The sequence below is a fragment of the Pan troglodytes genome, chromosome X (genome assembly GCF_028858775.2).
Source record: "Pan troglodytes isolate AG18354 chromosome X, NHGRI_mPanTro3-v2.0_pri, whole genome shotgun sequence".
Classification (NCBI taxonomy): Eukaryota; Metazoa; Chordata; class Mammalia; order Primates; family Hominidae; genus Pan; species Pan troglodytes.
Window position 1 is genome coordinate 106,866,131 of NC_072421.2, and position 12,977 is coordinate 106,879,107.

Genomic DNA, 12,977 nt, shown 5'->3' on the forward strand with positions numbered 1-12,977 from the left:
AAAAGGGGTTGTACTAAAAAGAATTAACTGCTTTACTAGCTGATATGTTTGGGTTCAGCTGTTTTAATAAAGAGATTTTTTAAATATAATAAACGAGAGGAAAAGCTTGCTTAACTATTTTAAACATGCCTGAGACTTAAGCCTTATTGCTTTGGTCCACGTGACTGTGGCAAGCCACTGCCAATAACCCCTTGAAAGTGGAATCTGGAAAACTAAAAGCATAAAGTAAAAACAAATGTTCAAAGGGATTTATTTTAGGAGAAGGGGTAGAGGGTTGAAAGGCAGGGTGGGCAGGAAAAGGGAGGGAAAATACAAAACTTTAAGGGAATCGCTCAGTTCAATCTATGATTTTTATATCTTTTACCCTGACAATATATCTTACATTTATTCTGTCATGTTTAGAATACTACCCTGAGTCCCAGTTAAATACTCATCTAGCAAGGACAATCCAATTATGTTGCCTAACTTAGGAAAAGAGACAGTGACAGTATTGGAAAGATTTTGAAAAATGAGCAATAAGAAAACAAAGAAACTTCTTAGCCTTCAGTTATCCAAACAACACAATTAACCAGACTCTTCTCCCTCTTTCTTCCTTATGCATTCCAGCCAATTGAGGTCACAATAGACTGGGATTCAGACGTATGTTTGCTGGAAGGCTTTTTTTTTCCTGGAACTAATCTTATAGTATCTGAGTTATAAATTATGTTCATTAAATACTTTCTAGAGATTAAAACGAAATGAAAAAGAAAACATACTGCCTCTTACTTTTTTTCTGTGAAAATAGAGAGCTTCTCATCTTAATCCAAGTTGGGCCTGCTACTTTGGAATGACTAAACTTGGAGGTGGCTCTCTACTCTTCCATAAGGTTCACATCTACTGCAGTTTACATTCATACGGCCTTGCTAGTGATAGCTGGGTATTGAGCAAAACTTTTAAAAATTACTTCCCAAGGTCCTGCTCACACTGGAATTAGGTCATCCTCAGAGGTGTAGTCATTCACTAATTTCTTGCCCAGGCAGAACAATTTCTTGAACTGAAGTGAGCTTTCCCATTGCCTCACCAAGAGAAGATTCAAATCCTGGAGCCCTTTGCCCCTGGGCGAGAGAAAGAGAAAACAGTAACCATACCTTATATATCCTAGGCCTTTCACAGGATTTCAATATGAATGATTCCAAGCCCCACACCACTACTATATTCCATAAACAGCTTGCAAATTGCTCAACTTTCCTGGATTGTTAAACAAATAAACATTATTACATGTGTCAGGTTTGCAAAATTAGACATTGCCATTTACAAGGGTTTTACAAATTTAACAAAAAAGAGGGCATGTTAATATACAGGTGGTCTTCAACTTACTAATGAGGTATGTTCTACACATTTATAAATCAATGATTTGGAACTTGGAGTGGCTTCCTCCATAGTAACAGTGCTATATGTGTGGTGGTCAGGTTTCTAGCCAGTCCACAAAGGCTGATTTAACCCACATGGAGCAGAGTTATACTAAAGCTCTGGTGGGAGTCCTGGGTCCTGATAGCAGAAGGAAAATGTGCTTTCTCTCCATTCGTTGAGTCCAATAAAGACTCAAAAGGTTTAAAAGAGGTGGAATCTAAGCTAACTTTTCCACCTTCATACTTATTTTTACCCTTCTTCTATTTCCCAGGGATCCACTGCTTTTGTGTTATCCCAAGCCTGCCAGTGTGACCCTCTATTCTTCAAAACTGCCAACTTCCCCATTTCTCCTTGTCCTAATCAAAATGAAACTGCCAAGTCCTCCTGAACAGTTAGCTCAGTTCACCTTCATTATGATATGGGTGATTAATTGCTTCTCACCCTCAAAAAAGCACATCTATGATTAAAAGAGGGGGCTTGTCAGCCCAAAACTAACCTCAGTAGGTGAAATTTTATGGAAAGTAACCAGATGATACAAAAACCAGGTTTGAGAAGTAGTGGATATTTGGGGACACAAGATAAGAGTTATCAGGTGACGTGTAGGGCCCTGCTTGAGAGGCAGCCCCTGTAATCACTTCACCAAAGCTGTGCCCCCTTTCATAGCAGTTTTTCTTCCTCCCTGGCCAACCCCACAGGGCTCTCTTAAAGGTTTCAAGTTTTTCCTCAACATCTCTTATGATGGTGGCAGCAAGTCAGTGGCATTCATAGGTATCATAGGTCTTTTGTAAGTTGGGTCTATCCCAGTAAGTGTCAGCCTGTAAATTCACAGAAAGTTGGAAACATTCTGGAATAGGTGGTGTTAGCAAGTAACAGCAACAGAGGAGTGCTTGGATTTAGGACAAGCCTTCTGAAATTTGTCAGGGATGTACTTCTTGGGGATTTTTGTGATTTGTATAGGCCACCAAGGCCATGTGGTCAGTTAACATGCTGATTGAAGTACATGTGTTAATGAGGCCAGGACCAGGGATGGAATCCTCTCTTGACCCAATGGCTTCAATCTGTTCCATATATCTACAGTACACAGAAGCTGGCCCTCTGTCAAGGGGTTCCAGATGAGTGAATTTACAAATGACCTAAGCAACATTCATCTGCATGTCAGGAAAGCACTACCAATCACACAGCCAATGATGGTAAGTGAGTTGCAGTATTTTCTGCTGCAAACTCCAACACATTCTTAGGAATGGATGGGTTCTTGTACAGTGCCTCCAATGCCACACTACCCTTCCAAAGGGATAAATCCTTCAAGAACTTCCAAACACTTTCCTACAGAGAGAGAGAGAGAGAGAGAGAGAGAGAGGCTAGAGAGTATGTGTGTGGATCTGTGTGTGTGTCTGTCTGTGTCAGAGGTTGTTCCTGTGTTTCCCTAATCACAGGAAAGAATGTTTCTGGATATTGGAAGACTGTAGAACAAATCCTGGCCCCAGGTGTCAGTGAGTCAGAGGGTGATTCAGGAGGCTGCAGAAGAGCCACACACTCAATACAGAAGCCTTTGTGATGCATAAATGTTTACGACTAGTTCAGAGTACTTGTTATTGTTGTAGAAATGAAGATGCATTGGGGTTTCCTTAGGACAGAAACAGTCACAAAGAATCAACAAAGTCATCAGAGGCCAGTGGGAGAATATGAAAGTATGTGGATGCCTTTAGTAGTGGCTGCTAGAATTGTGATTATTCTGGGACGTGTTAGAGAACAAGGGAGCAGGAGTATGTGGAGATGCCTTAATGTTTACCTTAGAATCTTGTGATTTCCAAGGATATGTGGAGGGAGCAAAGTGTTTCAGGGCCAAAGTTTCCATGGAAGAGAGAATAAGAAAGCAAGATTAAAAAAAAAAAAAAAAAAAAGCAAACACGATAAAGAAGAGAAGAGATACTGAAAAGAGCCCAAGAACACAATGGATTCCTCAGAGATAAATACCGATAAATATGTGGAGAGAATTCTTGATAATTAGATGGTTGTTGCTGCTTCAGAATTGTACCATCCTAGTAGGGGAGGAAGGATGGGAGAAATTGTCCTGAATACAAGCCAGGCAGTCAAAGAGTAGCCAGTCTTATTTTGGTTGGCAAAATTGATCCCTTGAAAGGGATCAGGCAGTGCCTCCGGAGGAAATGACATAAACATCCCCTCCAAGGTGGTCTTGCCAACAGATCCCAGGAATAGCCGGTAGTCCTACTGCTATTGCCTAGACAGATGTAAGTCTCTAAAGATCTGATGTGGCTCACCATGTGGCCCAGGTGCTCAACAATAAAAGAGACAGGTGTACCTGCCTGTTAATTGGAGAGCAAGGCCAGCTTTGTTAGCATTCAAACATGTTGTCGGGGCAAGAGGTAAGGGTCTCTCTCGGGCCAGGGCAGACAATTTCCCACAGGTGCAGCTCACCCTGCAGCAGGCCTCCCCACAACAAGGTTTTCACCCATTTTATTAGAGCTTGGAAATTCTCCAGCTCCATCACACTATGCCAACAGAGTATAGGCTGACACTGGCACGCATGCCAAAGGAAGCCCCAGATTTGAAAATTTGGCAAGCTGCTGTGCTCTGTTTTCCTCCTGGCCATTACCTTATGGCTTGTTTCTCACCAACTGCCTTTCTGCTTTTCTTCTTTGGAAGGCTGCAATCTCCACTGGTTGCAGGCCATGGCCCACTTGCCTGCAGGGCAGGGGAGACATCAAATAGGTAGTGAAGAAAGTGTGGCAGAGTATGGCATAGGAAGACTCCAATTAAATGTGAACTCCACTTACCCATCTTTGTCCACTGGTGGGGGCACAGGAAGGGGCTTCATGAAGCCTTTTTTCCCAATCAGCCAGAAGGTTTCCTCTGTGCCTTTGCCCTTATTATAGAAAACATAAAAAATCTTAAGCCTGCTATAATCAATTTTCCAAAAGAATATAAGCATTCAGGTTGGCTCAGAAATTGCCTCACCACTCCCTGGAGTCTTCCTCCCTACGGGGCTGAGCCAGAGCAGCCAGATGAAAAGTGAACACTATATCAAGCTGTCATCCAGATGTTTTGTCTACCGCCACCATACAGCTTCATCATTGGGAATGTGGATGTTTGGCTTGACAGCAACCAAATGTCTGGATGCTCAGTTGAAGATTTTGCTTATCATTTGTGCCCTGATCTTTTGGCATTAGGTAAGCCATTGTCTTCTGTATCTAGAGTACATATATTCAGATTCTACCTACCCGCTTACCCTCTCATTCAATGGCTCTCACCAAACCCAAAAAGAGAGTAGAAATGGAAAACAGGCTGTTAAATTTTAAGCCTAAATTATCCTGGCTATTTTGAGAGGTCTACATTTGTGCAGTGTTCTTTTCTTCCAGCCAAGGGACTCTTACAGGTAGGGTAAGACCCCAGGTTGGCCTCCATCTATAGGTCAGTTACTTGGTTGTCAAGAACCATAGGTCTCAGAAGAGAAAAGGAGTGTAAACTCAAGCTAGTCACCCCAGGGCCTGAGTGATGACCTCAGAGGAGTCAAATTTTCTGCCTCTGTTCTGCCTTTCTCTCTTTCCAGTAAACTTTCCTCTCAATGTGCTTCTCTCTCCTCCTTTCAATTCTCTTTCATCTGTTCTCTCATTTCCTCTAATCCATAAGAAAAAAATGTGTTTACCAAGACTGAGAAAAGTAATGGGATGTGTTTCCAACTCATTAATCTGAAATATGGTCTCACTCACAGCAGCTCTCATTTGGAGCAGTTCTGAATTGTTTAACTTAGAAATTCCAATTAGATTTACCCCTTTAAATATCAAGTCCACTGTTCCCTATTTTATATCACATATTTTTATCCCTTAACAATAATGACAAAAACCATAATAATTAGCACATTTAATTGGAGAATCTCAAAGCATTTTGCAAATATTTGATTCAAGGCTTGAACAAGCCTTCTATGAGGCAAGTAGAAAGAGCATACCACTATAGTCCAACCTCCATTAACTGGCATCAGACTCTCCCTAAGCCTCAAGTAGTTCAAATAATTGGACTATTTGAGCCCACTCTGTTTTCAGAAGAGGTAAGCAACTTGAAAATATATTCCATCACTCATTCTTTCATTTATTCCACTCCTCCTGTACTAGGGCTGGGAATACAGAGATGGCTCCGTCCTTAAGGAACTCACAGTACAGTTAAACACAACCATTAGGCCATGTTATAGGTTCTAAACACATGAAGCCCAACTCCTCTGATTCCAAAGCTTTTTCTTTTTACACAGTACCTAGTGTAGTGTCTTATACAGACAGTTGCCCAGTAAATAATCAGACTGTTTCATTAATTGAAACTCTCAGCCCTTGTGCACTTGGAATACTCAAGACACCACTGGATCTTATTTTGGAAAAACATGCTATTAAAGTTCAAACTCAAGGGCCCCCCACCCTCAGCCATATTTGACTGTTTGTCTTGAGATCTAGAGGCTAACAGAACAGCATGCCAATCCCCAAGGGAGCTTTGTAGAGGGATTGTCCAAAGATTTGGGTGGGTCTTAGGACACACTGGGATGCCAAAACTAATGGTTGCAAAAGAGGATAGAAGTGTTATGGACTCAGGCAAGCTTCCAAATTAAAGAGTATGCAGGGGAGCTCCAGGGGCTCTCTGAGGTTTTGGAGTCCATCCAAAAGAATTCTTAGAATCCCAGTTCTCTGTTTACCTACCTGACTTCCACAATTTTGCTAAAGGGAGAAAAAGAGAGAAAACAAGTATGGCAACAACTAAAGCCTGAACCAAACTCTTTGACCCAATATCAATCCCCAAGCAGTCCTAGAGATCCCCCATATAAGAGCATCTTACTTTGGCATGATGCTTATGAGACATTTTGGTATCTCCTATCTTATTTAATCCTCACAAAAATCTGGAATGTAGGTTAATTATTAATCTCATTCTGCGAATGGGGACACTGAGATTCCTGGAGATTAAATGACTTGTCAATAAATAGGCACAGCTGGGACTTGAAACCAGCTCTACTAGACACCAAATTTTAAATGCTCTTCCTTCCATACCACAAAGCTTCTCCAACACACTGGAGTCAAAAGGCAGATCTAGAGGCCAAAAAGCAACTATTGGGAAATTTGAAGCTTGTGAGATTAATGAGCTTCCTGATCACCACAAGTCAGATGAGGCCTCTATGTGGACAAACGAAAGCACAGAGAGAGGGTGAAATTACTTGTCTGATGTCAGACATTAAGTCAGTGATGGGGCAAGAATCTGAGGCAAAACTTTCTGACCTTCATGGATCTGTCAGTACAATCTCACTATTTCTTAATTGCTGGTGTGTGTGCATGTGTGTGCTCATAGACATGCTCATACACACACTGCTTGTGTGTGTATGCTGGGGTTGGGATATGAGTGGGAAAGACTGGGGAAAATAAAACAAATACTAATACTTAGGAACCTGAGAACCAAATACTGTTTAACCCCAGAATTCAAAGACAAGTTCAGAAAGTGCCCACTTCTAGAATGTAAATTAGTACAGCCATTATGGAAAACAGCATGAAGATTCCTCCAAAAAGTTAAAGTAGAATTACCATATGATCTAGCAATTCCACTTCTGGGTATTTACTCAAAATATTGGAATCAGTCTGTCAAAAAGATATCTGCACTCCCATGTTCATTGCAGCACTAGGCACATTAGCCAAGTTATGGAATTAACCTGTTTATCAACAGATGAATGGATAAAAAAAATTTAGTGTATACATACAATGGAATACTATTCATCCTTTAAAAAGAAAGAAATTCTATCACTTGTGACAACATGAATGGAATTGAAGAATATTTGCTAAGTGAAATAAGCCAGGCACAGAAAGGCAAATACTGCATGTTTTCACTTATATTTGGAATCTAAAACAATTGAATTAATAGAAGCAGAGAGTAGAATGGTGGTTACAGAAGCCAAAGGTGGGTGAAATGAACAGATGATGGTGTAAGAACACAAAATCTGTTCAGTTAGGAAGAATATGTGTGATTTTTTCAGCTCTATTGCATATCATGGTGAATATAGTTAATAATGCTGTACATTTCAAAATCACTAAGCGAATGCATTTCAAATGTTCTCACCACAAAAAAAAATGTTAAGTTTTTGAGGTGATGGCTATGTTAACTAGTTTGATTGAATTATTCCACATTGTATTAATAAATCATAACATCACTTTGTACCCCATAAAGTACACAATTATTAATTGTCAGTTTACAATAAAAAATTACAAAATATTTTTAAAGTGTCCACCTCTGGCAACAACATAAACTGGCTGAAGAGCAGTCATTTGAGAAAGTCTCCCCAGAATGTAAATCTACCTAAAAGTTTCTGGTAAATACAGCTGATAAGCCTAGATATATACAAAAATCTCAGCAAGGAGCTCCACACTTGTCAGAAAAATAGTGACTGAAACAGGACTCATGTACGAGAAAAGGTAATACAGTGACTTACCACTAGCCCACCAGGAGAGAAATATTGAAAAAGTAGAACTGGCCAGTTAGGCATTGATAATTTCTTGCCTGTATAGTACAAGAGGGGCTTGAAGTGGGCAATGGGCAGTGGGCCCAAGAGGCTGAGCTTCTCATCTCTAAGTGAGTCCTCCCCCAAGCTACTTCAGCTTCGTCACTTTGGTCTCTTTCTTTGTAACCTCAACCCGAAATAACGTAAAGTGTCATCAACCTAGTGGAGGAGATGGCGTGGAGGGAAGAAGGTTCTTACTGGATATAAACCTTGAGCCCAAGAGAAAAGGCTTTAATGGAGGAATTTCAAACATCAGTCAGCTGGAAGGAAAAGACATTTCTAGCCATCAACTTTGAAATCACACCGGGCTCACCATCAAATGTGATATTTCTGCCCCATGTACTGGAGCAACTCTTGCTTCCAGTAGCACAGAGTGGATGAGGAGTGAAAATATTGAATCAGAATTTCTGAAGTGTGCTGGCGACATGGTCTTATTGGGGGTATATTGCATGTCCCTGGTGGACCAGAAACCCCATGTGCCCCAGCCCTTATGATGCAAAGTACAACACCTGTTTCTGGTGGGGAGGTAGAGGGTACAGACACAGAAAGGATCTCTCCTCCTCTCCTGACCTTTCCTTGGGCCTTACTTCCTCTCCTCTTCCTTGTTCCCATTGCCCCTTCCTTTCCTCTGAGGCGCCCTCTTCTCTTCCCTCTTAATGTCTCCTCCTCATAAGGACCCTGCCACAATAATAATCCAGGCCCAATGTGGCATCAGAGAAAGGCTCTTCTTCCAACTTGCTGTGAAATGTTCCCAAATTCCCTGGGGTTGGGGAAACCATGAAGCTGCAAAGGGCCCTTTTGAAGTTAAGTCCTGATTTTGTACTTGAAACACCCAAAGATGTGAGTGCTCCTGAATTGAACTTGTGGGACAATAAAAACCATTGGGACAGGGATGCATTTTCGTTTTTCAGTTTCAAAAGTGGCAACCCTTCAGCTTTTAAATGAGGGGTCTCTGCCCAGCAATGCAGAGGAAAAGGTCTTCAGGAAACCAAGCTGCATTTCTACTCCTCTGTTGAAATATGACAGAATGTATAGAAGGATCACAAAAGCTTTGGACAGTTAGATTCGCTGCCCAAGTAATATCCCTGTCCCCAACATTTTACTGTCTGAGTTCTCTGCAAGAGGTGGGAAAGAAGCCTCTGTCCCCTTGTAAGTGACTCATCCAACCTCCTGGAAGATACTAATGACCTATTGGAAGGAAAAAACTAGGACTAGCCATAGGAGGAAGTTGTCAACTAGAGTTAGACCTTCCAAACTTTAACGTCTGAAATCTAGCCACATGTAACTTGCCACTGTTTAGAAAAGGAATGCCAAAGTCAGAAGCTAATTGTGCATCACTTAGTGCCCTGCTCTTGCTTTGCCCAAAAATAGTCACTGAGAAAATCATCTTTATGCAGCATGGTGTCATGGAAAGGTCACTAAAAAGAAGTCAGGCTTCCTGAGTCTTGACCTGATTCTGCTATCAGTTGACTGTGTGACCCTGCTCAAACTACTTCACCTCTCTGGACCTTGGTCTTCATCTGAAAATGAGGGAGTTAGATTATTATATCACTGAGCTCTCTTACAACTGGGTCAACCGGTGGTCTTTGGGTCATTCAGAAATAGATAAATAGAACGCAGTGGAAATGGCAAAAAAAGAAAACTAAAGTTATTCTAATCCTATATCTCAGGTCTAGTGATAACTCTAACAGGGAAAAAGGGGCTACAAAATGTTTGCCTTTCATAGAAACTGACTTTGTTCCTCCTGGTTTCTTAGGGAAAGAAAAAGTCTCTCTGCAAATAGTGTGCCAATGGGTGCCTTTCACCCAGGAAGGGTGGCCACTGAGAAAGTGAATAGAAAATCCAAACTCACAATTACTATGGCTTATTGAACAATGTCTGGCACTGCCAAAGAGTGAAAAAATGTAGGTTAGAAAATGTAAATAATAGTGCAGCTCATTGGAAAGCCAAATTCTGTGCAGTTCTTTAAGAGAGAAAGATACAACTTACAGTCTGAAAAATGCAGAAAAAATCTCAATACTCCTCCCCACTGTAGCCATATTTTAAAGAGAAGAAAATTGAGGCAAAATGGAGCAATCTTTTGGGAACCCCAAATGGGGCTGAAGATTCTGCCCAAGTTATAGCTCTGAGTCTCAGACTCCCAGGTAAACTCTTTCAGCAGACCATGACCTCTCCAGAAGCAGGTGTATCCAAGTAGTCTGGCTCAAAAAACAAAAAGACATTATACCTTGAGCTCTGTTCTTCCTCGAAGCTCCAATTCATAGCCCTCACTCAGATTTTGAAGAATTGTAACAGTGCTGAGACTGACATGAATGCGATAAGCTGCAAAAGAAGGAGAGACATGATTTGGGCTCCTTTCTCACTGGTAAAATTAATGAGAAAATGTCAATGTAATAAATGTCTTCACTTGTAAATGAACTAGACCATTAGCAACGTCCTGAGAGAGGTTTACTTAGGGTTTCACAAGAGGAGGAGAGGCAGTGATGGCCTTCTTCACCAGGCCGAAATAAGGCATTAGTTGTAGCACCTATCAGCCTCCTAGACACTATCTTAAATGAAAGGCCATGCAATAGAAAGGTGTTAATTTAACTCAAAGGTTGAGATGGAGAAACCAGCATCTACTGTGCTCTCAGCTGAAACGTGACGTCATTTGAAGAAAGCTTGACTTCAGCAGCTTCTTTCACAGGCTGCTACTATGGCTGAACTCTCATGCTTTACATATCTTAAGAGGCAAAAGGATGTCTTTTCCATATGCATTCTTACAACTCTCTCTCTCAACATTGCTATACTTAAAAATAAAACATCAATGAGAAATATCCCAAGAACTCTTTCAACAGATATTTTATGAAGACTGTACATTTATAGCTGACGTTTGGGTGGGGGCACCTAGCTGTGTTTACACATGAATGTACTATTTTCTAACCAGTGATCTCAATCTGGGATAAGAGATTTACATAGGGAACTGCCACGTTAAAATTTTATTTAGAACCTAAGGGTAATTATTTGATTAAGAATAATCACTTGTTCACTCAGGTAAGATCCTTGACATTTCTAAAAACTGTCACCCTATGAAGTGAGACCTTGTTGAGGTTGAGTCTTAAATAAAGGTCCAAGGCTAGTTTTCACACATGCTTGAGAAAATCATTTTTTTTAAAAAAAAAAAAGCTGATTACAACCTGAGTAGGAAGGCATGGCGGGAGAGAACTGCAAGGAGTTTCTGCTGTGTATACTCACAGTGACTTTCTTTCTCTTGATAGCTCAGTACTGTTGTTTGTTTGTGTCTTCCTCATTAACTCATGATCATCCAAAGCCCTTAATCAAAAAAGGTTGTCCTATTCCTCAAATACACATGCCCAGCCAGTATATTCCTAGCCAGTCCTATGTGTGCATCCCACAAGCATCTGGTCTTCAGGGAGCCTTTCAGTAGAGTAATCTTGATGGTAGGGAACACACAGCTTAAAAGAGAGATAGCTCATACCAACCACCATCCACTTGTATGGTAGGGAGAATCACTCCAGGACTGGGTCACGAGTCACTTCCATTCCAGAATCTCAGTGGTTTCAACTGAGCACAAAGGAGATATTGATGAAATAATTTTTTTATTAATAGATATGTGACATGTCCTGATTTCATATCCAATGTGAGGAGAGGCTACCTCTCTACAGATCTCCATTCAGTTGTGGAGCTTAATGTCATATTTGGGTCATAGTCATTAGCTTTTAGAAAAGCACATTAACCAGCTCCTTTACCACAGAGAGCACACGCGTATACTTCTTTGTATGCTTCACAATAACTTCCTTGCACAGTCAGTGCTTAATAAACACCTGCTGTGTGTGATTCACTCCATTTTCTTCGTTCTAGCTGATCACTGGGCAAGGTGCTGTCTACATCTCAAAATTCAATTTCTGGTCTCAACTTTGTATTTCCAACGTGAAATGTGTGGAGTTTTCCCTGGTTCAGACCAGAATATGACTTCAGCCTTCTATAAGCTTACATCAGTCCAGAATACTGTGCCAAATCTGCATTGCAGTTCCATGATAAATTTCACTTCATCTTGGGTTGCACTTCAAGAGTAAAGTCATATGCAAAGTCATATTAATGCAGCAGTTCCTGGATGACTACTTCCATGGCCTCTGCCATATCTAAGGAGTTTGAAGACTTTCCCAGATGTCAGAAAATTTATTCTGACAACAGCTTCTAAGTTCCATACTGCCTCCTTAATCATGGCAGCACAGGCTAGATTGACTAAGACTGGACCCATTGTGTAAGCCTGTTTCTACACATGAATGATGGGAAGTGGGGTCAGACAGGGCACCACCCACTGTGATACAGTCCACCATAACATCAGGGACTAGTTTGAGTACAGTGCTGAAGCTTGGGAAGAACTCGTCTTGCCAGAGTTAAGCCCTTCTAAGGGCTTAAGTGGTTTCTTCCCTTTTTTGGTACAAAATCCATGAAAAATGAAAACTGCATATAGAATTTAATGTTATTCTCTATGCTTTTCCTATAGTAGCATAAAAAATGCTTTGCTCAACCATGATATAAGCAAAAGGCACATTGTGATTCTGTAGTGGTAGTAAATAACCGAGTAAGAGTTGAGCCAGCATCTTACAAACAACAGACAAATGGCATATGGTTTGTACAGTTTTCTTTTCAAAGAAGCAGAGAAGAAATGGCATCTTTGATAGTATGTCTGTTTTGATAGAAGCTAAGGGTTTTATATACAGGGAAGTTGCAATAAATTATTTCAGAATTCCAAGCTACTTGGATTGAGGGATTATTGCTAGCTAAATTGTAGAGGCTATTTGATGAAGCCAGAACTCCTGGGGTCCTAACTGGTTCAAAAAGGGGACTGCAACAGCAAACAGCAGCCAACTGGGAGGCAGCTGGCTTCAGTGCGTCTCCACAAACTAGTTGAAAAATGGAAAATATCAGTCCCTTATGTAGTTCTTTTCTCAACATGACTCCCACAAACCCACAAGCCCGGCCAATTTTTTTCTTTACCCAAAATACTATTTTAGTTGTTTTTATCAAATTGAGTGGCTGTTTTGGT

At 40.8% G+C, this 12,977-nt stretch overlaps 1 protein-coding gene across 1 annotated transcript in view; it reads right to left on the reverse strand.

Moving 5' to 3' along the window:
• Window positions 1–234: 234 nt before the first annotated feature.
• The window catches only part of GUCY2F (guanylate cyclase 2F, retinal), a 109,896-nt gene continuing 97,153 nt past the window's right edge, over window positions 235–12,977 (reverse strand). The window contains exons 17-20 of the mRNA XM_016944344.2: window positions 10,152–10,246; window positions 4,185–4,273; window positions 4,004–4,092; window positions 235–1,094 (exon numbers count right to left, since the gene is read on the reverse strand). Coding sequence (XP_016799833.1) covers window positions 4,005–4,092; window positions 4,185–4,273; window positions 10,152–10,246 — 272 coding nt within the window. The 3' untranslated portion in view covers window positions 235–1,094; window position 4,004. The remainder of the gene's footprint in view (window positions 1,095–4,003; window positions 4,093–4,184; window positions 4,274–10,151; window positions 10,247–12,977) is intronic.